The sequence below is a fragment of the Mobula birostris genome, chromosome 20, assembly GCF_030028105.1.
Source record: "Mobula birostris isolate sMobBir1 chromosome 20, sMobBir1.hap1, whole genome shotgun sequence".
Classification (NCBI taxonomy): domain Eukaryota; kingdom Metazoa; phylum Chordata; class Chondrichthyes; order Myliobatiformes; family Myliobatidae; genus Mobula; species Mobula birostris.
Window position 1 is genome coordinate 4,820,525 of NC_092389.1, and position 25,135 is coordinate 4,845,659.

At 42.4% G+C, this 25,135-nt stretch overlaps 1 protein-coding gene across 5 annotated transcripts in view; it reads right to left on the reverse strand.

The window, feature by feature from the left end:
* Positions 1 to 25,135, reverse strand: part of LOC140212743 (centrosomal protein of 164 kDa-like) — a 309,604-nt gene that overhangs the window by 265,960 nt on the left and 18,509 nt on the right. For all 5 annotated transcript variants that reach the window (XM_072283890.1, XM_072283891.1, XM_072283893.1 and 2 more), the window contains exon 2: positions 13,356 to 13,465. In XM_072283890.1, the coding sequence (XP_072139991.1) occupies positions 13,356 to 13,437 (82 nt within the window). In that variant the 5' untranslated portion in view covers positions 13,438 to 13,465. The remainder of the gene's footprint in view (positions 1 to 13,355; positions 13,466 to 25,135) is intronic.

The window sequence follows — 25,135 nt, forward strand, 5'->3', positions numbered from 1 at the left end:
GTTTTGCTATGGTACTGGATCTACATCATTTTTTAAAAGAAAGATACAAGATAAGCCAAGGACAATGGTTAAGGTTGTTTTTTTAAATATCCTGTAGCATGTACATTGACAGAGTTTTAAGACTCAATATTGCAAGGGTCAGAATTACAGTCAGAATTCTGTGCAATCAAGCCTAAGGACTTCCCACAGTCTATACTTTTGTGGATTTTAGATAGAGGAACAAAAAAAAAAGGCAAATACAAAATAATGTCTTGTGTTTAATACACAAGAAAGGTCCAATGTTCCACTGACATTCAATAAAAACCTTAGTGAAACTTGAATCAAGTCATATTTGCAACACAAGCATCCAGAATACTTTTTAGATACAGTCACTTAGCACATAAGAGCTACTCAGCACCTTAGCAAGTTTTCATTGAAATTACACTGCTTATTTCAAATGATTTGGCAATAGTCAACTGTTTAGTCAACTTTATCTAGCTAAAGTAGATAAATCTCTAATGTCTTGGCACTCAGCCACAGTTGCCATTATAAAAAAAGACAGTAAATTTTAGTTCCTGTGCCACCTTGGTTAACAAAGTGGATTATAAGAACTGGGGATCTCCCATCCACCACCACCAACCTCATAATTCCTGCAGTCCGCACCTCCCATTTCTCCCTCCCTCCTACCCAAGATCCACAAACCCGCTTGTCCACGTAGAGCCATTGTTTCAGTTTGTTCCTACCCCTCTGAACTTATATTGACTTAACTCGACTCTGTTTTATCCCTCCTAGTTTAGTCCCTACCTATCTGTGACACCTTACATGTTCTTGATCTTTTCAAGGATTTCAAGTTCCCTGCCCCCCACCCCATCATTTCATTTTAACTATGGATATCTAGTCCCTATACATGTCCATCCCCCACCAGGAAGGCCTCAAAGCTCTCCGTTTTTTTCTGGACACCAGATCTCACCAGTTCCCCTCCGCCTAGCGAAACTTGTCCTCACTCTCAATTCCTTCAAACAAAAGGGGTAGCCATGAGCACTCGCATGGGTTCCAGCTATGCCTACCTGTTTATTGGCTACGTGGAACAGTCTATGTTCCAAGCCTACACTGGTGGCCATCCTGCACTTTTCCTATGCTGCAACGACGACGCATTGGTGCTGCTTCCTGCACCTCTGCTGAACTCATCGACTTCATCCACTTTACCTCCTACTTCCACCCTGCCCTCATATTCACCTGGTCCATTTCCGACACATCCCTTCCTTTTCTCAATCTCACTGTCTCTATCTCTGGAGACAGCTTATCCACTAATGTCTATTACAAACCCATGGACTCTCACAGCTAGCTAGACGACACCTCCTCCCACCCCACTACCTGTAAAAACGCCACCTGCTTTTTCTCAATTCCTCCATCTCTGCCGCATCTGCTCTCAGGATGAGGCTTTTCATTCTCGAACAAGGGAGATGTCCTCCTTTTTCAAAGAAAGGGACTTCTCTTCTTCCACCAACAACACTGCCCTCAACCGCATCTCTTCTATTTCACGCGCGTCTGCTCTTACCCCATCCACCCGCAACTCTACCAGGATAGGGTTCCTCTTGTCCTCACCTACTACCCACCAGCCTCCGTCTCTAGCACAAAATTCTCCGAAACAGTCCTTCCAGGTGAGGCGACACTCCATCTGAGAGTCTATTGGGGTCATTTACTCTGTTCAATAAGCCTGTATATCAGTATGATTCGACATAGACTGGGAGACAAATTTTGTCGAGTATCTACGCTCCGTCCACCAGAAAAAGCGGGATCTCCCAGTGGCCACCTATTTTACTTCCACTTCCCATTCTGATATGTCCATCCATGGCCTGCTCCACTGTTGTGATGAGGGCACACTTAAATTGTATCCTGTTTGGGTAGCCTCCAACCTGATGGCATGAAGACTGATTTCTGTAACTACCAGTAATGCCCCCAACCACATCCCCCCTTCTCCATTTCCCTCTCACCTCATCTGCTTGCCCGCCCATTGCCTCCCTCTGGTGCTTCTCACCCTTTTTTCCTTCTTCCTTGGCCTTCTGTCTCTTTCACCAATTAACTTCCCAGCTCTTTACTTCAGCACTCTCTCTTCATGTTTCCCCTATCACCTTGTGTTTCTCTCCCCCCTCCCCCCACCTTTTAAATCTACTCCTCAGCTTTTTCCCTCCAGTCCTGCCAAAGGGCTTTGGCCTGAAACGTGAACTGTACTGTTTTTCCCCCCCCATAGATCTGCTGAGTTCCTCCAGCATTTTGTGTGTTGCTCGGATTTCCAGCATCTGCAGATTTTCTCTAGTTTATAAAAAATAGAACATTTCTTAACTCCTTCTGCTTATGTAAGTGCAGGTCATCCAATTTCAGATGCAGCAAAAGCTGCATAATGAGTGAAGCACACTTTCATGCTCCAACTATTACATCTCATGTCAAAAACATTAAATCAGCATTTCTCCAAAGTGTTCATTCTCTATCCTAACTTAACTTTATAAATGCTACAAGCATGAGTTGCAATTTTTATTTTACATGCATGGTTAGGTGGCAAACTGCTGCATCCATTCAAACTCAATTATGAAGACTGAACATTCATTTATTTAGGGCCCAGCCAGACAGGACATCACAAAATAAAACATTAACCATGGAGTTAAAACAACATTTTGCAAAGCTCAAAATCTCAAACGAATACAGACAGGAAGTAGGTGGGCGAGGCTGATTTTCTGTGCTCAGCGTCGCATGCGTCGAGCTGTAACCCCTTAGGGACTATGTTAGGGAACTGGAGATGCAGCTCGATGACCTTCATCTGGTCAGGGAGAGTGAGGAGGTGATAGAGAGGAGCTACAGGCAGGTAGTCACACCGGGGCCTCAGGAGACAGATAAATGGGTAAGGGTCAGGAAAGGGAAGTGCAGGAGTTATATGGCTAGAGAGCACCCCTGTGGCTATACCCCTTGACAATAAGTACTCCTGCTTGAGTACTGTTGGAGGTGGGGGGAACAGCCTACTTAGGGGCAGCAACAGTGGCTGTGCCTCTGGTGCAGAGTCTGGCCCTGTGGCTCAGAAGGGTCGAGAAAGGAAGAGGATGGCAACAGTGATAGGGGACTCTACAGGTAGGGGGTCAGACAGGCGATTCTGTGGACGCAGGAAAGAAGCACAGATGGTAGTTTGCCTCCTGGGTGCCAGGGTCCGGGATGTTTCTGATCGGGTCCACGATATCCTGAAGTGGGAAGGAGAACAGCCAGAGGTTGTGGTACATATCAGTACCAACGACATGGGCAGGAAAAGGAGGTGGTCCTGAAAGCAGACGACAGGGAGTTAGAAAGGAAGTTGAAGTTGAAAAGCAGGACCACAAAGGTAGTAATCTCAGGATTACTGCCTGTGCCACATGACAGTGAGTATAAGAATAGTGAGGTGGAGGATAAATGCGTGGCTGAGGGATTGGAGCAGGGGGCAGGGATTCAGATTTCTGGATCATTGGGACTTCTTATGGGGCAGGAGTAACCTACACAAAAAGAAAAGGTTGCACGTGAATCACAGGGGGACCAATATCCTGGCAGGAGAAAGCTTGGAGACAGTGCGAAAGGGAGGACAGGCAGGTGATAGAGAAGGGAAGCACTCAGATCGACGGTTTGAGATATGTCTATTTTAATGCAAGGAGTATTATGAACAAAGCAGATGAGCGTAGGGCGTGGATCAGCACTTGGAACTATGATGTTGTGACCATTACAGAGACTTGGATGGTGCAGGGGCAGGAATGGTTACATCAAGTGTCAGGCTTTAGATGTTTCAGAAAGGACAGGAAGGGGGGCAAAAGAGGTGGGGGCATGGCACTGTTGATCAGAGATAGTGTCACGGCCATAGAAAAGGAGGAAGACATGAAGGGATTGTCTACGGAGTCCCTGTGGGTGGAAGTTAGGAACAGGAAGGGGTCAATAAATCTACTGGGTCTTTTTTTGAAATATGTAGACCACCGAATAGTAACAGGGGCATCAAGAGGCAGATAGTAAGACAGATTCTAGAAAGGTGTAATATTAACAGGGTTGTTGTGGTGAGAGATTTTAATTTCCTAAATATCGATTGGCATGTCCCTAGAGCGAAGGGTTTAGATGGGGTGGAGTTTGTTAGGTGTGTTCAAGAACGTTTCTTGACACAATAGCCTACAAAAGGAGAGGCTGTACTTATGGAAACAGAAAACATACAGCACAATACAGGCCCTCCGGCCCACAAAGCTGTGCCAAACATGCCCCTACCTTAGACCTACCTAGGCTTTACCCATAGCCCTCTGTTTTTCTAAGCTTCATGTAGCCGTCCAGGAGTCTCTTAAAAGACCCTATCGTTTCCACCTCCACCGGCAGCCCATTCCATGCACTCACCACTTTCTGTGTAAAAAAAAAATTACCCCTGACATTTTGTCTGCACCTGCTTCCAAGCATATTAAAACTATGCCCTTTTGTGCTAGCCATTTCAGGCCTGGGGAAAAGCCTCTGACTATCCACACAATCAATGCCTCTCATTATCTCGTACACCTCAATCAAGACACCTCTCATCCTCTGTCGTTCCAAGGAGAAAAGGCTGAGCTCACTCAACCTATGCTCCCTAATCCAGGCAACATCCTTGTAAATCTCCTCTGCACCCTTTCTATGGTTTCCATGTCCTTCCTACAGTGAGGCGACCAGAATTGAGCACAGTACTCCAAGTGGGGTCTGACCATGGTACTTGATCTGGTATTGGGAAATGAACCTGGTCAAGTGTCAGATCTCTCAGTGGGAGAGCATTTTGGAATAGTGATCACGATTCTATCTTCTTTACCAGAGCATTGGAGAGGGGTAGGAACAGACAAGTTAGGAAAGCGTTTAATTGGAGTAAGGAGTAATATGAAGCTATCAGGCAGGAACTTGGAAGCATAAATTGGAAACAGATATTCTCAAGGAACTGTACAGGAGAAATGTGGCAAATGTTCAGGGGGATATTTGCGTGGAGTTCTGCATAGGTACATTCCAATGAGACAGGGAAAGGATGGTACGGTACAGAAACCGTGGAGTACAAGGCTGTTGTAAATCTAGTAAAGAAGAAGAGCTGACGAAAGGTTCAAAAAGCTAGGTAATGATAGAGAGCTAGAAGATTATAAGGCTAGCAGGAAGGAGCTCAAGAAAGAAATTAGGAGAGCCAGAAGGGGCCATGAGAAAGCCTTGGCAGACAGGATTAAGGAAAACCCCAAGGCATTCTACAAGTATTTTAAGAGCAAGAGGATAAGACGTGAGAGAATAGGACCAATCAAGTTTGACAGTGGAGAAGTGTGTATGGAACCAGAGGAGATAGCAGAGGTACTTAATGAGTACTTTGCTTCAGTATTCACTACGGAAAAGGATCTTGGCAATGGTAGCGATTACTTACAGCGGACTGAAAAGCTTGAGCATGTAGATATTAAGAAAGAGGATGTGCTGGAGCTTTTGGAAAGCATCAAGTTGAATAAGTCACCGGGACCGGACGGGATGTACCCCAGGCTACTGTGGGAGGCGAGGGAGGAGATTGCTGAGCCTCTGGCAATGATCTTTGTATCATCAATGGGGACGGGAGAGGTTCCGGAGGATTGGAGGGTTGCGGATGTTGTTCCCTTATTCAAGAAAGGGAGTAGAGATAGCCCAGGAAATTATAGACCAGTGAGTCTTACTTTAGTGGTTGGTAAGTTGATGGAGAAGATCCTGAGAAGCAGAATTTATGAACATTTGGAGAGGCATAATATGATTAGGAATAATCAGCATGGCTTTGTCAAAGGCAGGTCATGCCTTACGAGCCTGATTGAATTCTTTGAGGATGTGACTAAACACATTGATGAAGGAAGAGCAGTAGATGTAGTGGATTTGGATTTCAGCAAGGCATTTGACAAGGTACCCCATGCAAGGCTTATTGCGAAAGTAAGGAGGCATGGGATCCAAGGGAAAATAGCTGTGTGGATCCAGAACTGGCTTGCCCACAGAAGGCAAACAGTGATTGTAGACGAGTCATATTCTGCATGGAGGTCGGTCACCAGTGGTGTGCCTCAGAGATCTGTACTGGGACTCCTTCTCTTCATGATTTTTATAAATGACCTGGATGAAGAAGTGGAGGGATGGGTTAGTAAATTTGCTGATGACACAGAAGTTGGAGGTGATGTGGATAGTGTGGAGGGCTGTCAGAGGTTACAGTGGGATAATTATAGGATGAAAAACTGGGCTGAGAAGTGGCAGATGGTGTTCAACCCAGATAAGTGTGAAATGGTTCATTTTGGTAGGTCAAATATGATGGCAGAATATAGTATTAATGGTAAGGCTCTTGGCAGTGTAGAGAATCAGAGGGATCTTGGGGTCCGAGTCCATAGGACACTCAAAGCTGCTGCGCAGGTTGACTCTGTGGTTAAGAAAGCATACGGTGCATTGGCCTTCATCAATCGTGGAATTGAGTTTAGGAGCCGAGAGGTAATGTTGCAGCTATAGAGGACCCTGGTCTGACGCCACTTGGAGTACTGTGCTCACTTCTGGTCGCCTCACTATAGGAAGGATGTGGAAACCATAGGTAGGGTGCAGAGGAGATTTACAAGGATGTTACCTGGATTGGGGAGCATGCCTTATGAGAATAGGCTGAGTGAACTTGGCCTTTCTCCCTGCAGCGACAGAGGATGAGAGGTGACCTGATAAGAGTTGTATAAGATATTGAGAGGCATTGATCCTGTGGATAGTCAGAGGCTTTTTTCCAGGGCTGAAATGGCTGCCACAACAGGGCACAGGTTTAAGGTGCTTGGAAGAAGGTACAGAGGAGATGTCAGGGTAAGTTTGTTTGTTTGTTTGTTTTTTTTAATAAAACGCAGAGTGGCGAGTGCGTGGAATGGGCTGCCGGCGACGGTGGTGAGGCGGATACGATAGGGTCTTTTAACGGACTCCTGGAGAGGTATATGAAGCTCAGAAAAATAGAGGGCTACAGGTAACCCGAGGTAATTTCTCAGGTAAGAACAAGTTCTGCACAGCTTTGTGGGCTGAAGGGCCTGTATTGTGCTGTAGGTTTTCTATGTTTCTACGAATACAAATTCCTAAAATATCAGGATAAAGTGTAGCACCTGAACCTAAAAAACAGGACCTTCAGCCACAATAATTCAATGTCTGATCACCATAAGCCTTGATCCTGTACTTATAATGCTTATTGACTTCAGGAGAGGGAAACCAGAGGTCCGTGAGCCAGTCCTCCTAGGAGGAAATCAGAGCTGAAGAGGGTCAGCAACTTTAAATTTCTCTGTATTACCATTTCAGAGGATTTGTCTTGGGGCCAGCAAGTACTAAGAAAGCACAGCAGCACCTCTACCTTCCCTAGAAGTTTACAAAAATTCAGCATGACATCTAAACCTTCTACTGAGGTGTGGTGGAGGGTATACTGACTGGATGCATCACAGTCTGGTATGGTTACACAAATGCCTTTGAATGGAAAAGCCTACCAAAAGTAGTAGATATGGCTCAGTCCTTCCCACCATTGAGCACACCAACATGAAATGCTGTCTCAGGAAAGCAGCATCCAACATCGAGGGTCTCCACTACCTAGGCCATGCTCTCTTCTTGCTGCTGCCATTAGGAAGAAGTTACAGAAGCCTAAGGACCCAATTTATTGTCCCTCAACCATAAGGCTCTTGAACCAGAGGGGATTACTCCACTAAACATCACTCACTTCGTCGCTGAATTGTTCTCACAACCTGTGGGTTCACTTTCAAGGACTCTTCATCTCATGTTCTCAATATTTATTGCTTATTGATTATTATTTTTCTCTTCTATTTTTGCAGAGCTTGTTGTCCTTTGCACATCGGTTGATTGTCCATCCTGTTGGGTGCAATCTTTCACTGATTCTATTGTGTTTCTTGGACTTACTGCACATGTCCACAAGGAAAAGAATCTCAAGGTTGTATATGGTGACATATACTGTATGTACTTTGATAGGAAATTTACCTTGAATTTTGAAATTTTATCTGTCTCATGACTCAGAATCCAAAATTGTTTATGCAAAGAATGGCAAAGACTCACAGCTCCCCATCTCAACCTGAAATTTGCTGATGCTATATCCCATGCCCATAATTCTGAGACTCTCCCACTTCATAGCACCTTTGCTGAGGCTTTACAAGGCATTTGGCAGACCACATTTGGAGTATTGTGAGCAGTTTTGGGACACCTATCTAAGAAAGGGTTTGCTGCCATTGGAGAAGGTCCACAGGAGGTTCACGAGGATGATCCCAGGAATTAAAGGCCTAGAGTGGATGAGGGAAGGATGTTTCCTATGGTGGGATAGTCCAGGACCAGAGGGCATAGCCTCAGAATCAGGGTGTCTCTTTAGAACAGAGATGAGGAGAAATTGCTTTTGCCAAGGGTGATGAATCTGTGGAATTCACTGCCACAGACAGCTGTGGAGACCAAGTCACTGGGTATACTTAAAGCAGAGGTTGATAGCTTCTGGATTAGTCAAGGCATCAAAGGCTATGGGGAGAAAGCAGAAGAATGGGGTTGAGAGGGATCACAAATCAGCTATGATGGAATGGCAGCGCATCAATCTTTCCTTAAATGGAAGAAGGGCATCCCAGAAATCATTATAGTGTAATGTCCACTGCTTTGCCACATGCATGCATTTCTGTGAATGATAATGTGGGAGTTTAGTCAATCTCTACACCTGCTGGAATCAGTTCCTATGTTTAATGATTTATTTGAACATGTACAATGGAAGCTACCCAGAGAGTTCTGGGATGACCTAAAAAAAAATTATATCTTGTATAGTGATTCTTATACATTAAGATTATTTACATGTGTAAGGGGTTTCTTCTTTTATGTTACTGCGTATGTTAATTAAAATGGCTTCTTTGTTATGTTAAATGCTGAGAAAGTCTCCAGCTAGCACTTTGTTTGGGTTATAACAGAGTAAATGAACCAATGGGTGTCCATATTATTCTTTCTTGGGGTGATATGCTGTCTCATATGGCTGGGAACCAGGGGGTTTTGGCGGGGAGTTGGAGGAGAGACCGTGAGGACGACGGACGTGCGGGGAAAGCTCAGGTTGATCACTCCGGATGGTTCCGAGCCGCGAGTCGAAGGGGTCAGAGTGGTCCCGAAGAGGTCCCCGAGCTCCAACGCGTGCACGAAGAAACTGAACTTTGATAAGTCTGGCGCCTTTTCCATTCCTTTTTTGTATTGAATTTCTATTAATCTCATAGACTTAGTAATATCTATAAAGTGTAATTGGTAAAACGTACATTGTGTGCTGGCTGATGACTGATGTTTGAAGCTGAATCAGGTGGCAGTTGTACAGCAACCGACATAACCAGGAGAGAAGGTGGGCAGCGGACGGGGTTTCCCCGAGATAAATACCAGCCAATGTAGCTGAGCGCTACACATGCAACTGATGTTATCCATTACTTATGTTGAAAAATACGGTACAAAATACTGTAGATAAGCATTTTCTAAACCAATATAGAACCATAACTTAACGTTCACATCTGTTCCAATATGCAAAGAGAACACATTTCTTGGTTTAGTACCCAAAGAAAAAAAAACATCTCTTGGATTTATTCAGTCAATACCACATCCCTCCCAAGGTCATTTGTACTTATCCATGCTTCTGCTGGGTAACCATCTGTGCTCACAGACCTATTACATCTCCCTATATTCCTGTAGAGATTATTTGCTTGGGAATAAACTTGTGACATCTTTAACCCTGTTTATACACGAACTATTCCATACCCTGCCCAAATGGAGATTAAAAAAGTCAATTAAGTCTTTCTTTTATACCTCTGTCTGCATTTCCTGCTTGCCATACCCTGGGATGTCATCACCAAGAGAACATTTCCAATGGACTGCTGGTTTGCTAACACTAATGCCCCAAACAAATCTGAGCACCTTAATAGAGTAATATTTGTTCTGCTGCAATACGCTTAGATAGGCAGAGAAAACATCCCAACTGCCTAACAAGTTTTTCTTCAAACATCTTCTGTAACCTTTAAAGGAGGTGGTGAAAGTTTGATGCTGTACTCCAAATGCAGTCTCACCAAATTCTTGTGCTGCCACAACAAAAAAGTTTTTCCCTATATTACACCCCTTTGCAATAGAGCCCAAGGTTCCATGTTCTGCCTTAATCGCTCAGGGGAGCTAACAGTGCATTTCTTGAAAAAGAAAGTCTCTAAAAACACTAACATTTAAGAAAGGAACACAGTTAAACTACAAAGTCTTAAACAGTAGAATGAGGAGAGACTTGATACAGGTATGTAAAATTATGAAGGGGTACGGATAGGGTAAACGCAAGCATGCTTTTTCCACTGAGGTTGGATGAGACTAGAACTAGAGGTCATAGGTTAAGAGGGAAAGGTGAAATATTTAAAGGGAATCTGAGTGGGAACTTCTTCATTCTGAGGGTGGTGAGAGTGTGGAAGACACTACCAGCAGAAGTGGTAGATGCAGGATAGATTTCAGCATTTAAGATGAATTTGATAAGTACATGGATAGGAGGGGTATGGAAGGCTATGGTCCAGGTGGGGGTCAATGGAAAGAGGAGGACTATCAGTTCAGCATGGACTAGATGGGCCAAAAGGGCCTGTTTATGTTCTGTATTGCTTTATGACAGCATAAGTCATCAGATGCTGACTTTTATTGAAAGGTCAATAGAGCATTATAGAACAGAAAGAGGCTGCGCTGTGTGGACTGTATTTTGGCTTAGTTCCATCCTAGTTTGACTTCCAAGTTAGAATTGGAGTCAGACCCAAATCATGACATGCATCTGTATAAAAGTTCAACAATTTTGAGATAACGTCCATGAATTATGTTCACTTAGTCCAAGTTCTCCAGAGAAAGGCACATAACTTGAACGATTTTATCTTTACCAACCTGTTTTTTGCTGGACAGATAGGGTTAAATCATCATCCTCCATTATTTCAGACAGTAAATATTAAAACTATAGGACAGTCATCTTAGGGCGAGAGTGGAAGAATATAGCATAGATTCATTTTAAATGGGAAAAGAACATTTTAGATGCCACACACAATTTAAGTAGCTTAAGCAGACAGTGTAGCAATGCTTGGGAAGAGAGGATGACTTTCGACCTTTAGGCCTCACATATGGCGATATTCATTGACACATTTCAAGGTGTGTTATCAACTAATAGATGGCCAATATGTGGCTAATTAGGAGCCCATTCATATTTCATTGCACAACAACCAGGATAACAAAATTAGGTGCTATAAGTGTCTTTTCCTTATTTTAAAATATAAAACAGGCTCTATCTTCAGAACAGCTCTACTTCCATCTTTAATATCTTTATTTTTCCCCTTTCAGGGTTCTTTTGAAGACCCTGACCTGGAGTTATACGCTGACTACGGAATGGGACCCTTTCTCAGGGTTTCACGAATGGCTGTTATTCGGCACGCCAAGTGTGCGGCCTAAGAACTTCGCTTGCCTTCAGAGGACCAAGATTTCGTGGCTCTGGAGATGGGCAGGGGGGGGGGGTAGGAAAAGAGGATCGGAAGGTCCACGTCTGGGCAGGAGATTGGTGTGTTATGGGAGATACCTGAGATACCTGAGATCTTTGGGCACGGAGCTCGGAAAAAGTGATGCTATGGACTTTAACACCGTAAACCAGCGAGTTGTTTGTTATGTCTCCCCTCTTGCTATGAAACAGAGACAACTCTTTCTCCCTTATTAGAGAGGGAGCGAGCCTGTAGTGTGTCGACTACCAGGCAAACAAGTAGTCGTTGGAGTACTGCAAATCTGTGTCTTTACTGTTGCTTTGTTCATGCTTGAGTGTTCGGTGGTGGGTGCCAATGCTTTTTTTTTGCCGGCAGGGTGAGGGGAGCTGGGTGGGGCGGGGACTTTGTGGTTCTAACACTTAACTGTCATTCATCCTTTGGGGGCACTCCTCTGTTTCTCGTGGATGGTTGCAAAGAAAAAGCATGCTTTTTCAGGATGTATATTGTGTACATTTCTGACATTAAATGTTCCTTTGAAATCTTTGATGACAAAGAAAGCAACAAAATGACAAATCTCATGTGAACAAGCATTCAAGCTAAGTGTTAAAATTATTATGCCCAACATTTATGCAATGCAAACTCAATGCGTATGCTAATTAGGAGAACAATCAGAAAGACAGCTGTGGATTCCTCACTTAGAATTCTTTATTACTGTTGAATAACCATCAAAAGGAAGGTTTTCTTAAAAAAAATTCAACTTTTTATGGGAGCACAGGCAATTGGTTTTTATTTTTTAAATTAATTTAGTTTAGAGATACAGCACTGTAACAGGCCCTTCCAGCTCAACAAGCGCGCACCACCCAATTACACCTATGTGACCAATTGGACTGTGGAGAGCACCTGGAGGAAACCCATGCAGTGCCATAGAGAACATACAAACTCTTTACAGGCAGTGGTAGGAATTGAACACGGGTTGCTGGTACAGTAACAGCGTTACGCTAACTGCTATGCTATTGTGCCATCCCCAAGGGATGAAGGATGAAGTATATGTCCTGACAAAAATACTTCCTTCCTTTTCCAATTGCAAAAATTATTCTTGCTTCCCACTGCTCAGATATGAAAAAAAGTAAAGATTTCTTGCATTTAATTTTTATTTTCATTGCTAACCTGCTGAGTTTTGCTGAATTGTTTTGTTTTATTTCATATTTGATCTTATTGCATGAAGGGGTTTCGATTCTCACTATTCCGAAGCTAGCTTTAGGATAGTGCCAGTGAATCAGAATCAGGTTTATTATCACCGGCATGTGATGTGAAATTTGTTAACTTAGCAGCAGCAGTTCAATGCAATACATAATATAGAAGAAAAAAAAAATAATAAATAAACAAGTACATCATGTATACTGAATAGATTTAAAAAACTTGCAAAAACAGAAATACTGTACATTTTTAAAAAAGTGAGGTAGTGTTCATGGGTTCATTGTCCATTTAGGAATCGGATGGCAGAGGGGAAAAAGCTGTTCCTGAATCACTGAGTATGTGCCTTCAGGCTTCTGTACCTCCTACCTGATGGTAACAGCAAGAAAAGGGCATGCCCTGGGTGCTGCAGGTCCTTTCTGAGACACTGCACCTGAAGCAAGCTGCCTGAAAAAAAACACCTCAGTGATGCACAAACTGAGGAGATACTATCAGTTTGTGCATAAAATACCAGATCCAAACACCAATTTTAAACAAAATTTGGCTTACATGCACTTTGTCTGTGCAGTGCCGAGTTGCTGGCCACATATGTAAAGACTCACAATCCTTGGTCTTTCTTGTCCAATGATTCCTCTACTACATATTCATCCATCTGCTGTTTGTGGGATTTAAGATTAAATCATCAAGCACACATACATAACACTGTTGTTCAAATACCTTGTTCACTGGGGATGTAGTTTTCATCATAATCCTCTTCGAGGATTAATTGATCCCCTATCCGTAGTGCAGTTGTTGTCATTTCTGTCTAAAAGTGCAATGGTGCTTTCCTATAAAATGAAGAACAAAAAAAATTACTTGAATTGAACCACAGAAGTAAAATCAAAACAAAAAAAGTTTCATTTCAATTTAATTGCTAATGCAACTGCTTGGAAATACTGCAGAATGATATCAGAAACCTAGTAAAGAAAATTCTCACATTTCACCTAAATGAGGAATTTTCTCTCCTCCCTTTCCTCTTCTATTCCCCACTCTTCTCCTCACCTGCTTATTATCTCTCCCTGGGTCCCCTCCTCCTTTCCTTTCTCTCAAGGTCCACTCTCCTATCCTATCTGATTCCTTCTCCAGCCCTTTACCTTTTCCATCCACCTGGCTTCACCAGTCACCTTCTAGCTATCTTCCTACCCCGCCCCCCACCTTTTTATTCTGGTGTCTTCCCCCTTACTTCATATTCCTGAAGAAGGGTCTTCGACTGAAACATTGACTGTTTAAAAACGCAAACATGAGGAAATCTGCAGATGCTGGAAATTCAAGCAACACACACAAAATGCTGGTGGGACACAGCAGGCCACACAGCATCTATTGGAAGAGGCACAGTCGACGTTTCGGGACTGTTTATTCATTTCCCTAGATGTTGCCTGACCTGCTGAGTTCCTCCAGCATTTTGTGCGTGTTGCTTTTGATTTCCAGCATTGTTAAAAATCACTTGTTTACAAAAACATTTATATTTGTGTAATAGCTTTCAGGGCATCCCAAGGAACTTTACACTTTAGTACATTGTTAACATTCTTTTCAGAGGATTACTCCAAAGATAGCAAAAACATCACCAATTTCTTGTCGTTAAACTGGATTGAAAGATGAAGTCAAAGATATTTGAGAGAGCAAGGAGAATATTAATATTAATTAATATTTTATCTGAAAGATGGTAGTACTTACTTACTCACTCACTGAAGTGGCAGGTGGAGACTAGCATGCAAGTGGCTTAAGTGGGGCTTCAACTCATGTAATCTTAAAATTAAGGGGGTTGGAGAAGTACCACCAACTGAGCCGACTGATACTTTATAGAACTGTACAATAATATGATGTCCCATGCTCTCACACAGCACTGTGAGATACCAAACAGTATTTCAAAAATATGCAGAAATTTTATAGGTACTTAATTTCAACCTTAAGAATTAAGGATTTGCAATTAGAAAACATGCCTTTCACAATCTTGAAGTGACAAAGTAGAAAACAAAGTACTTTTTAAGACTAGGATCTTCCTGGTTTGTGTGGCTTCAGTTAAATGTTTAATCGTATGTGCAGTTAAGATTCCCAGTGATTTGATTTTTTAAATTTACTCCAAGAGAATATTCACTCATTAACAAATTCCACAAAGAGCTCTTTTGTGTATGGAAATTACACAGCACTGAATTTTAATCTCGAAGTTGCTTTTTCTAATCATAATTCACCTGCAACAAATAAGTCATTATCGTTAGAAAGCTATGGCCCATTTAGCAAAGTATTCCTTTACTGGAAGAACAAAAGAATAAAAGCTTAAATAGTCAGTTTCACACTGAGACATCCATGCAGTAATGGCTGCTAAATCTACAGCCACAAACAATAGGATTAACCGGCATTTGTAAAATTACATGGATTATCTACCTAGCACTCTCACAAATTGATTTGATGGATATCTCAGTTCTACAGAATATCTGCTTGTCTGCATGTAGGACACAAGTCACGGTTGCTGAAAGTCAGGAACGCTCACTAGAAAAACATTTCATGTTGGAAAAACTGGAAATTAAAAAAGGTACCAGCAGCACCCTTTTGAATTACAAACAAGAGGTGGTCTTACCTTAAGTCTTTAGAAATGGCATTGATACTAAAAGCTGCACAATTCAGTCATACTGGGAATAAAGAAAGTCTCAAAATTTGAGTACCAAACCTTTACAGGGAACTTAAAACAAGCTGAGTGCTAATATTGAAGACAGTAGTTATAGAAAATAATCTGCTAAATAAGTTGCTTCCTTAGCAACCACATTGACACCAACAAACATATTGTAGACTGGTGCCAATAAATATTACAACCAAGATCATACTGCATACGTATAGAGCAAAAAAAATCAGCACTGGTTGATGCAGGGTATTTGAATGAAATTTATTTACCTCAGTACCTTCAATTGAAATCCAGTAATCACTTGATTAAAGGCTGCATGTCCCAAACCCTGGCTCCAGCTTCAGACCTAGGCCACATCCTGGCTCTGACAACATATCTGGCCCAATATACAACCTCTTGTCTCTGGTCTTTCAGTGAAAGCTGGTATCGATGTAATTCACCCTCATCTTCAATGTGAAGGTACAGACTTTGGTTGATTGAGGAAAGGGGCGTTTGAAGATCAAGAACTCTGTCTCAATCATCCTCTACCAGACAGCAGAAACCCCTGTTTCTGCTTTGCTCAACACATTAGATGGTGCAGTATCAACTAACTTTGAACAGTCTGAACCCCGCTGTTGTGAACCCCACCTGGTCCCAACATATCCATGTAGTTATAAAGAAGGCAAGACAGCAGCTACACTTTATTAGGACTTTGAAAGATATTTGACATGTCAACAAATACACTCAAAAAATTCTATAATTGTATTGTGGAGAGCATTCTGACAGGCTGCATCACTGTCTGGCATGGAGGGGCTACTGCACAGGACCGAAAGAAGCTGCAGAAGGTTGTAAATTTAGTCAGCTCAATCTTGGGCACGAGCCTACAAAGTACCCAGAACATCTTCAAGGAGCGGTGTCTCACAAAGGCAGCGTCCATTATTAAGGACCTCCAGCACCCAGGGCATGCCTTTTTCTCACTGTTACCATCAGGCAGGAGATACAGAAGCCTGAAGGCACAAGCTCAGCGATTCAGGAACAGCTTCTTCCCCTCTACCATCCGATTCCTAAATGGACATTGAATCTTTGGACACTACCTCACTATTTTTAAAAAAAATATACAGCATTTCTGTTTTTGCACTTTTTAAAAATCTATTCAATATATGCAATTGATTACTTATTTCTTATTTTTATTTTATTATCAGTATTATTTTCTTCTCTGCTACATTACGTATTGCATTGAACTGCTGCTGCTAAATTAACAAATTTCATGTCACATGCCCATGATAATAAATCTGATTCTATCCTGACGAAGGGTCTCGGCCCGAAACGTTGACTGTACCTCTTCCTAGAAATGCCGCCTGGCCTGCTGCATTCACCAGCAACTTTGATGTGTGTTGCTTGAATTTCCAGCATCTGCAGAATTCCTCGTGTCTGATCCCAATGGGTCTGCATTCCCTTTTAAAAATTTCCCTATGGCTGGTTTTAACATCTAGCTAGTAGTAGGTATTTTATTTTAGCAGAAAATCTATTCAAAAAACACAAAATAGGAGACAGATGAATGACTGAACCATGCAAGGTGCCGCAAAGATACTGTCACCGCTGATAATAAAGTAACTGGGCCCAGAACACACACTCTTGCGACTCTAACATTCCTTTTATTTTACTTGTGTCACCCCCACTGATGTGGAAGTCTGAACAGAAAACCACTATTTTTATACAGAATTGACTTATCATTTATGAATATTGTCCATTTTGCAAACTGTACATGTTTGAATTCCTTACTTGCAAGATCAATCACCATCGACAATAGAAGTGTTAGGGTCAATCAAAACTTCAAGCTGGCAACCAATGATATTTTGAAGTTAGTAAAGCAACTGTCCCTTAGTTGTTGGGCGTATTTCGTACCCTTCCATTATTTCCATCTCATCTGTGTCCGGCATCCCCTATTTTGTAAAGGGACGTCAAGTTTTAGGAAGACCTTTTTAGTAAAGGCTCACTGCAGAGGCCACTCTTATCTGGCTTGAATACACACTGCCAGTCATCCACTGTCCATCTCATCTGTAGTAAGCAGAGGGATCTCTAGCAGTCTCACTTCAAAAGTCTCACTTCATTACAACTGCCCCAGGCTATCCTTACCTGGATGTTGTCTTCAACCTTACCACAGATTCCACAATGCCACTAATTCTCTCTTCTAAATTTACTGGAAAGAAACCAATAAACCTCAGTGGCTTCTTCCAAGTCGACATCCTCAGCATCAAATCTTTAGTTACCCTCAGTTAGGGTACACTGAGCAGATGACCTCATGTGCATGGTACCGACATCAGATTTGTGAAAGAGAGATTCCAGTCCATGCGCTATCATGTGAAGACATTATGATATGGGCAGAGGGATCACTCAATGCCTGGTTGAAGAAATACAACATCCTTACTGATTCCTAGTGATCTCTGATCATGGCCAGTCAAAGTAGAGCAAAAGCATTCAGAATGATATTGAGAACCTCACGTCCATGCATCAGCAGCACAGAGGATCCCTGAGAAAAGAAACAGAAGGTGTGTAACACCACACAAAATACCTTCTCTCCCATCCCATCAAGCACCTCCTGCCTCACCTTTGGAAGAATCTGCAGTTCTCACATCAGTAATTTCAGAGCTCACAAAACTGGAGTGGAACCAAGTTATTCATGATACTAAGGTTTTGCTTGAGAAGAAAAATGACCACAAAGGTAGTCTAAAACCAGATTCTTCTGTGTTCTAGAATGAATATACTCTAAGTTCACCGACATAAACATCCGGCAGCATTACAGCTATGTGGCCAAAAACACATTTATGCAACTGTCCACTTGAAATGAGCTTTAAAGTAGTTTCTTTTTTGTTTTATTTAGTTTGGATATCCTTTGCAGAACTATAGCAGTTCCAATACAGTATTCTGAATGCTACTTTACAGAGGGATTCCTGTACATGAAACTCACCAAATTAGCATACAAATACAGAAGTTAGTTAGGAGGGCAAATATTGGCCTTCCTGCAAAGATGAAATTTTAAAAAAAGATGAAATTTTAAAAAGAGAGTTCTTGTTACAAGTGCATAGGGTATTGCTGGGTATAGAGTACAATTCTGACCTCATTTAAGGGATAAATCAGTTGGAGGCAATTCTGCGAAGTTTCATTAGGTCAGTTCCTGGCATGGAAAAGCTTATCTGTTTTGAAAAAGATTTGAAGAGTTTGGATCTATAAATCAAGGACAGAAGTAAGCTTATTGAAACACAGAAGATTCTGAGGGGGCTTAATAGGATGTTTCCCCTCATGTGAATCCTAAAACTAGAGGCACAATTTCGAGGGGGGGATAACCATTTTAAGACAGATATAAAGAACACTTTTTCTTTGATCATTAAGCTCAAGAATTCATTATATTTGAGAGCCAAGGAAGCTGAATCATGATATTTAAAACTTGAATAAGCAGATTTTTGGTTAATGGAGGAACAGGGGGGAAAATGGAACTGAGCCCAAAATAGATCAAGAATGAACTTGGTGATAACAGCAAAAGCTGGAGAAACCATATATGGTCAAATCCTGCCCCTATTCCTAACTTTGACTGATTTTTCAACATCCAGATATTTATAAATAACAAATGCTGGTCATTAACAGAAAAAAACAGGTAAACACATTTGACAGAAATAGTTCAAACACGAGGAAATTGGCAGATGCTGGAATTTCAAGCAACACACATAAAAATTGCTGGTGAATGCAACAGGCCAGGCAGCATCTCTAGGAAGAGGCACAGTCGACGTTTTGGGCCGAGACCCTTCATCAGAACTAACTAAAAGAAGAGCTAGTAAGAGATTTGAAAGTGGGAGGGGGAGGGGGAGATCCAAAATGATAGGAGAAGATAGGAGAAGACAGGAGGGAGAGGGATGGAGCCAAGTGCTGGACAGGTGATTGGCAAAAGGGATATGAGAGGATCATGGGACAGGAGGCCTAGGGAAAAAGAAGGGGGAGGGGTGAATCCCAGATGATGGGCAAGGGGTATAGTGAGAGGAACAGAGGGAGAAAGAGAGAAAATATATATATATATAATAATAATAATTATTATTATTAAATAAGTAACAGATGGGGTACAAGGGGAAGGTGGGGCATTAACGGAAGTTAGAGAAGTCAATGTTCATGCCATCAGGTTGGAGGCTACCCAGACGGAATATAAGGTGTTCCTCCAACCTGAGTGTGGCTTCATCTTGACAGTAGAGGAGGCCGTGGATAGACATATCAGAATGGGAATGGGATGTGGAATTAAAATGTGTGGCCACTGGGAGATCCTGCTTTCTCTGACAGAAATAGTTAATCAAATGCACAACATCCAGCAGGGTCCTCTAATTAAATAACAGACTGACTCAGAAAGTGCAAATAAATAGCAACATACAGTGTTATAAAAAGTATGCACCCCCTTGGAACTTTTCAAGTTTTATTGTTTTACAATATTGAATCATAGTGGATTTAATTTGGCTTTTTTGACACTGATCAGCAAAAAAAGACTCCTTTGTATCAAAGTGAAAACAAACCTCTACAAAGTGATCTAAATTAATTACAAATATGAAACATAATAACTGAGTATTCACCCCTTTTAATATGACACACCAAATCATCACTGGTACAGCCAATTCATTTTAGAAGTCACATAATTAAATGGAGATTGTTTTTTGAGATCTGTGTGTCGTCCACGGCATTTCAATTGACTGCAGTAAAAATACAGGTCGACCTTCACTAATCCGACTACCTGTAATCCGGTTCCTTCGATAATCCGGCACTGATTCTGTTTAATGTGATCCTGCACTCCTCAGGTCCCAATGGTGCTGGATTACAATGGTACCTGTACAACTGTATCTGTTAGGTCCAGCTGCTGGTTGGTCAGTATCCTGGCAAAAACTACACCATGAAGATAAAAGACCACTCTAAGCAACTCTGTGAAAAGGTTGTTGAAAAGCACAAAGTCAGGTGATGGATAGAAGAAAATTTCCAAGTCATTGACTTAACTGTACTCCAAGGGATATTCAATCATCAAGAAATGGAAAGAATATGGCACAGCTGTAAATCTGTCTAGAGCAGGAAGTCTTCAAAAACTGAGTGACCGTGCAAGAAGTGGACTAGTGAGGGAGGCCACCAAGAGACCCTTGACAACTCTGGAGGAGTTACTAGGTTCAGTGACTACGCATACAACAATCCTTGCCCGAGTGCTTTACCAGTCGCAGCTTTATGGAAGAACGGCAAAGAGAAAGCCACTGTTGAAAAAAAAACTCACATGAAATCTCAGCTAGTTTGCCAGAAGGCCTGTGGGAGACTCTGAAGTCAGCTGGAAGATGGTTTTATGGTATGATGAAACCAAAATTGAGCTCTTTGGCCATCAGACTAAGTGCTATGTTTGGCATAAACCAAACACCGCACATCAGCAAAAATACACCATCCCAGTCATGAAGCATAATGGTGGCTGCATCATGCTGTGGGGATGCTGGAAAGCTTGAAGGTAGAGGGCAAAATGAATACAGCAAAATACAGGGAAATTCTGGAGGAAAACCTAATGCAATCTGCAAGAGAACTGCAACTTGGGAAAAGATTTGTTTTCCAGCAAGACAATGACCCCAAGCATCAAGCAAAAGCTACACACGAATAGCTTAAAAACAAGGTTAATGTCCTGGAGTAGCCAAGTCACAGTCCAGACCTCAATTCAACTGAGAACTTGTGGCTGGGATTGAAAAAGGCTGTTCACTCACGATCCCCATGCAATCTGACAGAGCTTGAGCAGTTTTGCAAAGAAACTACTGTATTGTTGATGTCTGCAGACTCTGTTGGACACTGATAATGTAATTTGCTGCAGGCCTGTAACCCTTGTCTGGTGGCGAGACAGTCAACATGGGAGCTGTGTAGCCTCAGCTATAGTGAGAACTAGGCCTCAAGCTCGCCTGCTGTTGCAGACCAGGTGAGACACGCAGAAGCGCTACAGTATGGTTGAGCTCAGCTGGAGCTTGGCCGCTCCCATTGGTGCTGCCCTCCTATGTTCGAGTGCTGGAATGACAGGCTGGATTGCATGCGTCTGCACTCTGCTGGGAGACTGTACCATCAATTGCAGGACATTGTCGCTCAGGATCTTGGACCATATACATGCTTTTTTGAGTGAATACGCTTCTTTGTTTGATATTTTGAATTATGTTACTCGTCATTTTGAATGTTTTGTACCTTGGTCCCAGTGGAATGCTGTCTCATTCAGCTACATCCATGTACATTTTAAATGATAATTAAACTTTATTTGATTTGAATTGATTGGCCTCCTGTTGCTGCTGGATATGGCAGACAAACAACACTATTGATGTTTGAAATTCTAACATTTAACAGATTAGGTGGCGTCAACCAACAGAACAGGCTCTGAAAATAAAGTGCTTGATTACATCCCTGCAGAGAGATGGGAGCATGAAAATCAAGACAGCACTCAGAGGCAAGAGGAAGCATTGCACTGACAAGGGTGCAGAGGGGCTGTAGATCTTCTCAGGAAATAGAAGATCCTGTCAATGGCATTTCAATAAACAGAAGTTCTGACTAATATTTATGTGTCAACCAACATCATTTGACAAAGAAACTGATAATATGGACACCATCTCAGTGTTGTCTGGGGCAACAATGGAATGTGCATTATGGCTGTCATACTTCCCAGAGAGCAACAATAACCTTTTTATAAATACAGAAAAACTCCTTTAATCTGACACACTTTAGATGCTGGTAATGTCACAATGGAAGATTTTCCACACCATTAGGAAATTATTCAACTTATGCAAACAATTTTAATTCACTTTGTTTTTTAAAAATGATGTTACACTATAGAATAATACTTCACAGTGAACTCAAGTTTAAAGGGAGCATGGGTAGTAAGACCTTGGCAAGTTTCCAGGAAGTGTGGAAAACAGGACACAATTGATTGAAAGGGAGTGCAAGAACTAGGACCCCAGAGAGTGAAAGAGCCACATGACAAACCAACAGGATTTCTGGATAGTTGCACGGTAGATTTTCAGAGCTTGGATGCATTTGTTGTTCCCAGATAAAAGACAAAAACAGTCTATGGAAAGCTACCCCACACCCCATCCCTCCCCACTGATCTCCCTCCTGGCACTTATCCTCGTAAGCGGAACAAGTGCTACACATGCCCTTACACTTCCTCCCTCACCACCATCCTGGGCCCCAGACAGTCCTTCCAGGTGAGGCGACACTTCACCTGTGAGTCGGCTGGGGTGATATACTGTGTCCGGTGCTCCCGATGTGGCCTTCTATATATTGGCGAGACCCGACGCAGACAGGGAGATCGTTTTGTTGAACACCTACGCTCTGTCCGCCAGATAAAGCAGGATCTCCCAGTGGCCACACATTTTAAATCCGCGTCCCATTCCCATTCTGATATGTCTATCCACGGCCTCCTCTACTGTCAAGATGAAGCCACACTCAGGTTGGAGGAACAACACCTTACATTCCGTCTGGGTAGCCTCCAACCTGATGGCATGAACATCGACTTCTCTAACTTCTGCTAATGCCCTACCTCCCCTTCACACCCCATCCGTTATTTATTTATATACGCACATTCTTTCTCTCTCTCCTTTTTCTCCCTCTGTCTCTCTGAATATACCCCTTGCCCATCCTCTGGGTTCCCCCCCTTTTTCCTTCTCCCTGGGCCTCCTGTCCCATGATCCTCTTGTATCCCTTTTGCCAATCACCTGTCCAGCTCTTGGCTCCATCCCTCCCCCTCCTGTCTTCTCCTATCATATTGGATCTCCCCCTCCCCTTCCCACTTTCAAATCTCTTACTAATTCTTCCTTCAGTTAGTCCTGACGAAGGGTCTCGGCCTGAAACGTCAACTGTACCTCTTCCTAGAGATGCTGCCTGGCCTGCTGCATTCACCAGCAACTTTGATGTGCGTTGCTTGAATTTCCAGCATCTGCAGAATTCCTCATGTTTATGGAAAGCTATTCATGTTTTTCAGTGTTAATAACATTTTAAGCAAAATTAAAAGACCTTGAACAATAATATCCAATAGGCTTTGATCAATCAGGACACTGAGCTTAGAAGCTGAGACATTATCTTGCAGTTGCACAAGCTTTAGGCGACACTGCACTTGTGTTCAGTTTTAGTGACCATGCTATGAGAAAATATTATTAAACTGGAAAGAGGGCAGAAGAATTTACAAGGAAGTTGCCAGGACTCAAGTTATCGGAAGTGGTTGGACAGGTTAAGAATTTTTCCTCGGAGCATAGGAGTCTTAGAGGTGATCTTATAGAGGTGTATAAAATCATGAGGGGTCTAATGCAGTCTTTTGCTAGGGTTGGCAATTCAAAAACTAGAGGGCAGAGGTTTAAGGTGAAAGGGGAAAATCTTCTTTTTCTTTCACAAAGGGTGGTATGACAGTTGGACAAGCACATGGACAGGCACAGTTTTGAAGAACATGAACTAAACATGGGCAAATGGGGCTAGCTTGGATCAGCATTTTGCTGAGCATGGACCAGTTGGGCTGAATGACCCTCTTCCATGCTGAACAACTATCCCAGAAAATCTGCTAGCCTGGCACCATCAAAAATCTTAAACACACTGGAATATTAGAGTTTTATAAGATGTTGCTATAAAATACAACATATGTTTGGACAGATTACATAGCTTTACTCAACCCCAGTTGACATTGGGTTGGGATTTGGAGTGGTTGCGACCACCACTTGCATTTCATGCAGTCGTGTATTTGGGTAAATATCTTCAGATAGCTTTGTTAATGATCCTACATACAAAGAGAATTGCATACTTCTAGATGTTAAAAGCTAGATAAAATAAAATTAGGAGCAGGAGTTAACCATGAGGTCATAAATGTTTAACATTTAATAAGAACATGTTTCATCACATCGGTATTAGTTTATTGGCTCACATGCATCAAGATATTGTAGTGAGCATTCGGTTCATGATGACAGACGAGAAGCTCGTTTCTCTCAACTGCCGTCTTTATTGCAACAAACACAAAAATAAACAGACCAGCCGCTATGACCCGGGGAGCGAACCCAGTCACATACACCCTGGTTACAGTCAGGGTGACCCAGAAACACAGATGTGAATAACTGTATAACCCAAGCTAAAATGTAATAATAAATGAACATCCCACCATAATCCCACAAAAATATTTTAAGACAATATATAGCTGGCCACTAGGAATGTTGGAGATGGCTGTTGCTACACCGTCACCCCCCCCCCCCACCTCCCGAAGCACCATAATATAACGAAAAGCTTGCCTTGCATATCGTTCATATAAATCATACTATGACACAGTGCATTGAGGTAGTACAAGGTAAAACAATAAAAGAATGTAGAATAAGGTGCAACTGTTACGGTATGCACCCACCAGGCCAGCCTCCGAGACTTAGACGCTCCAATTCTCTGGAGTGTGGATAACCTAGGGAGAAGACTCCAAGGTCTGCCAAATTGCTCCAGTTGCTCAGGAGCCATCCTCAGAGGGATGGTCGGGTGGGAGGAGGGGTGGTAGTTGCAACATCCAATCCGGTTCAAAGTTTCCAACCTTGTGAATGGTGGAGCAGGTCTTCACCATACAGAAATTTCTGGATTCACGAACTGTATGTGGTGATCGGCAGTTCCCTGCATCCTGCTGAAGGGTCTTGGCTCGAAATGTCGACTGTGTACTCTTTTCCATAGATGCTGCCTAGCCTGCTGAGTCCCTCCAGCATTTTGTGTTTTCTTTGTAGACTAGGTAGGGTTTGGACCAGAGGAACAGAACTGGGTTCCAGAAAGGGACATCCTGGACCTGGCACTGATCCATGATTACCCCGTTACCCGGGGCAGCCTGGGC